The sequence below is a fragment of the Coregonus clupeaformis genome, unplaced genomic scaffold (assembly GCF_020615455.1).
Source record: "Coregonus clupeaformis isolate EN_2021a unplaced genomic scaffold, ASM2061545v1 scaf0968, whole genome shotgun sequence".
Taxonomy (NCBI): Eukaryota; Metazoa; Chordata; class Actinopteri; order Salmoniformes; family Salmonidae; genus Coregonus; species Coregonus clupeaformis.
The window spans coordinates 54,628-59,145 of record NW_025534422.1 but is presented as its reverse complement, the minus strand read 5'-3'; the positions used below and the strand labels follow the sequence as shown (position 1 = coordinate 59,145).

The 4,518-nt window shown below is 43.4% G+C and overlaps 1 protein-coding gene across 1 annotated transcript; it reads right to left on the bottom strand.

Annotated features, from left to right (window-relative positions):
- Positions 1-317: 317 nt before the first annotated feature.
- On the bottom strand, positions 318-4,244 carry LOC121562083 (deleted in malignant brain tumors 1 protein-like). Its single transcript, XM_045217218.1, has 5 exons — positions 4,181-4,244; positions 2,749-3,027; positions 1,971-2,291; positions 1,779-1,867; positions 318-727 (listed from the first exon to the last, which is right to left on the bottom strand). Exons 1-5 carry the CDS (start codon positions 4,242-4,244, stop codon positions 587-589), a joined length of 894 nt encoding a protein of 297 aa, XP_045073153.1. The 3' UTR covers positions 318-586.
- Positions 4,245-4,518: the final 274 nt, after the last annotated feature.

The following is a 4,518-nucleotide window of genomic DNA, read 5'->3' as shown; positions in this document are numbered from 1 at the left end:
AAAACCCCATGTTACCAAAACCCCATGTTACCAAAACCCCATGTTACCCAAACCCCCATGTTACCAAAACCCCATGTTACCAAAACCCAATGTTACCCAAAACCCCATGTTACCCAAAACCCCATGTTCCCAAAACCCCATGTTACCCAAACCTCATGTTACCCAAAACCCCATGTTACCAAAACCCCATGTTACCAAAACCCCCATGTTACCAAAACCTCATGTTACCCAAAACCCCATGTTACCAAAACCCCATGTTACCAAAACCCCATGTTACCAAAACCCCCATGTTACCAAAACCCCATGTTACCCAAAACCCCATGTTACCAAAACCCCATGATACCCAAAACCCCATGGTACCATGGTGGTACAAAACAAACAAAAATGAATAATGGTGGTTACAATCACTCCTTTTAGATTTCTTCCAAGGTTATAAAAATATAAACTAATTCTTAACTTGTGTTATTAAAATTAGAACCACTTAAGGTTTGTCACCACATTTTAAACACCAGTCCACTGCTGACCATCAAGTTCAAAACACAAAACTGACCTAAGATCAACATTTAGGGTCAGCATCATTCTACTCCTACTCAGTCCCCTGGGCTGCTCTCTCCTCTCCCGGTCCAGCTTCAGCTCTGGAGCTCAGAGAGACCATCTCCATGGCATTGGCATCAACATAAAGAACCATGCTGCTCACCCTGTTCACTCTCTTCTGCCTCCTGGTGGTCTAGGGAGACACAGCACCAAGAGTGAGTGAGTCAGTCAGTCATGGACTAATAATGGAAACACTTCAAGATAAAGAATCTAAGAGAAACACTAAATAAGATAAAGACATAAAGACAAAAGCTAAAAGCAGCAATACATTCTGGAACACAAAACAGACGTAATTGAGCTACTCTCTTAAAATAATTAAAACCCCCATGTTACCAAAACCCCATGTTACTATGGTTGCAAAAAAACTAACTAAAAGGAATCATGGTGGTTGCTGTCACTCTTTTTAGATGTCTTCCAAGGTTCTAGAAAGATAAACTAATTCTGAACTTTTCAGCTATTATTAAAATCCCAGTCTCTCGTTCTCTCTGTGTGTGTGTGTGTCTCTGTGTCTCATTCTCTGCGCGCCTCTCATTCTCTGCGCGCCTCTCATTCTCATCTGGTTAATTATTTTTTTTACATTTTACGTCATTTAGCAGACGCTCTTATCCAGAGCGACTTACAGCTAGTGAGTACATACATCATTTTTTATACTGGCCCCCCATGGGAATCAAACCCACAACCCTGGCGTTGCAAACGCCATGCTCTACCAATTGAGCTACATCCCTGCCGGTCATTCCCTCCCCTACCCTGGACGACGCTGAGCCAATTGTTTTTTTTTATTTATTTATTTTTTATGTCATTTTAGCAGACGCTCTTATCCAGAGCGACTTACAGGAGCAATTAGGGTTAAGTGCCTTGCTCAAGGGCACATCGACAGATTTTTCACCTAGTCGGCTTTCGGTTACTGGCACAACGCTCTTAACCACTAAGCTACCTGCCGCCCCGTAATTGTGCGCCGCCCCATGGGTCTCCCGGTCGCGGCCGGCTACGACAGAGCCTGGATTCGAACCAGGATCTCTAGTGGCACAGCTAGCACTGCGATGCAGTGCCTTAGACCACTGCGCCACTCGGGAGCCGAGTTAATCACACACCTTAAACACAGATATAGACCAATGTAGAATCTGAACCCTGCTCAAAGACACAAACATTTAAATGACTTGTAACGTCTGAGTAAATGTCTTTACCTTGTAGTACAGGTAGATGGTGGTGATGGCTGTCAGTAGGATCAGCAGCACTACAACGTGTCTGATGATGAAGGCTGGTAGAGGAGAGGCTGCAAACAGAAACACCTTTGATGAGGGGACTGGTCATCATCACATAGATCTGTGGGAAATCTGTCAATGACAAAGTTGGAAGTCTGGTTCATGTTCAGTTACCTGTGACGGTGAGGGAGATGAGCTCACTCTCAGAGGAGAAGTTATGAGAGAAAACATAATTGTCATAAACACAGCTGTAGTTCCCTTGGTGGGAGCCATCTGCAGCAGGGAAGAGGAAGGCAGCAGAGTGATTGACAGCTGGCTGGGTCTGGGCTCTGTTGGAGCCGGTGAACGTAAGGAGGAAGGAGCCTCCTGGGTACTGTGGCTGAGTAGAGCAGGTGATGGTGAAGTTGTAGCCCCTAAACACTTCGGGCCCCTGGTGGCCCCTGGAGACCCCTCCCATTGAGTCAGTCAGGAAGATATCAGGCTGGACCAGGAGATCTGTAACAATAAAAGAGAACAAGAAAAACCTCTTCAACTAGTTTCCTATAGATATGACAATAACATCAGCATGTAACAGTGCTAGCCACCCTCCCTCACAGGGCAACATGAGTAGTGGGCCTACAGTCACTGAGACAACATATGTTGATATCAGGCTGAAGCAGGACATCTGGAACAAGAGGAGAGAACAAGAAAACGTAGCTCCTCAACTACTTTCCTCATTTAGATATGACAATAACATGACATGTGACACAGGTAGTGAGTAGAGACGTTCACTGAGATAACACTCAAATACAAAAGCATTCTGGGATATTTAAGTTGTATTTGATTCCTACTTGACTGAGTGATTTATTTTGCAAAGCAGACTGACAAGCTAAACAGTCATTGTGAGAGGGGAATAGGAAGTTGTATGAATGAAGGAAATCAGTTGAATATAATTATAATATCTTGTTATTACCTGAGCAGATCACTGTGACTACAGGATAGGGACGATACAGTCTCATACACTCCCTCAGTGAAAGCTCAGACCCAGAACAGCGAACTCCAAACCCTCCAGTGGTGTTTCCAGGTAGAACTGAAACAGTGGAGCCACAACCCAGCTGTCTACACACTACTGCAGCTACAGCCTCCTTGAACCAGTCATCAGCTCCCACAGTCCTCCACTCTCCCTGGTCGTACCACTCCACTCCACCAGCACAGCGACTGCCTCCTCCCACCAGCCTCACACCATCAGGCTCTGAGAAAAGAAGAGAGAGAGACAGTAATCTTACTATTTTCACACTAAAACACATCTACAGTGGGCTCCAAAATTACTGGCACCCCTGACTGCACCAACAATACTTTAAAAATATAAACAATACTGTACTTTATTAATGTTTCAATGGAACCAACCAAAATCATACAATTATTTAATACAAAATAAAAGTCACCTAAATCAAGGTTTCATAATTATTGGCACTCCTCATTTAGTACTTAGTGCAACCACCTCTGGCAAGGATAACAGCATGGAGTCTTTTCCTGTAATCTTTGACAAGGTTAAGGAACACATTTGGAGGGATTTTGGACCATTCCTCTATGCAGATCCTTTCAAGATCCTTCACATTCTTGGGTTTTGCGCTTATCAACTGCCATCTTCAAATCAGCCCACAGATTTTCGATTGGATTGAGGTCTGACTGAGATGGCCATGGCAGAACATATATATTTTTTGTCACAGAACCATTTCTGTGTGGATCTTGAGGTATGTTTTGGGTCATTGTTTTGTTGGAAACTCCACCTACGGCCAAGTCCCAGCCTTCTTTGTCAGCCGAAATTGCCTGATACTTGGTGGAATTCATTATGCCATCCAGTGCCCCTGGACCTCTGGAATTAAAACAGCCCCAAATCATCACTGACCCACCACCATATTTCACAGTGGGAATGAAGTGCCTCTCCTTGTATGCATCTCTGTTTCGACGCCAAACATGTCGATGCTGTATCTGATCAAAACGTTCAATTTTGGTCTCATCTGACCAGAGCACCTTCTTCCAGTCATAATTTAAATGACGTTTGGCAAACTCAAAGCGCTTGCGTCTGTGTCTTGGGGTCAGAAAGGGCTTTCTTCTGGCAAACCTTCCAAAGAGCCTGTGGTTGTGGAGGTGGCGTCTGATGGTGCTTTTTGAAACCTGGTGACCCCAAGACGCCACCAAGGCCTGCAATTCTTTCACAGTGATTCTTGGGGATTTTGTTGCTTCTCTCACCATCCTCCTCCCTATCCTGGGGGGCAAAATGCATTTGTGTCCTCTACCCGTGAGGTTTTCAACTGTTCCATATCTTTTAAATGTTTTAATAATTGCCCTGACAGTGCTCAGTGGTATATTCAATTGTTTGTGGATCTTCTTGTAGCCATTACCAGATTTATGAAGGTCTACGACCACCTGTCTCTTTTGAACTGCCAGTTCTTTTGTTTTCTTCATGGTGTTGGATGACAAAGAGATATTGTATGCGTGTTACCTCATTTTTATACCCTAGTGAAACAGGAAGTGATGTAATGGCTCAATATAGTTCCTTAAGAGTTAGATAAACTTAAATAAGTGGAATTTAATTCCTGGTTTAATTTTGGTAGATGTTATTTACAATAATCTTTAAGGGTGCCATTAATTGTGAAACCTTGATATGGAGGACATTGATTTTTAATTAAATCATTAAATTATTTTGGTGGGTTCCATTGGAACATTAATATAGTACAGT

Bases quoted from the DNA above. Each gene is read 5' to 3' on its own strand.
- LOC121562083 (XM_045217218.1), bottom strand. From the start codon at position 4,244: ATGAAGAAAACAAAAGAACTGGCAGTTCAAAAGAGACAGGTGGTCGTA. The intron at 3,028-4,180 runs GTAATGGCTACA...TTCTTTTCTCAG, and splicing joins CGTAGACCTTCATAAATCTG to AGCCTGATGGTGTGAGGCTG. The intron at 728-1,778 runs GTAAAGACATTT...GTGTCTCCCTAG, and splicing joins CCATCTACCTGTACTACAAG to ACCACCAGGAGGCAGAAGAG.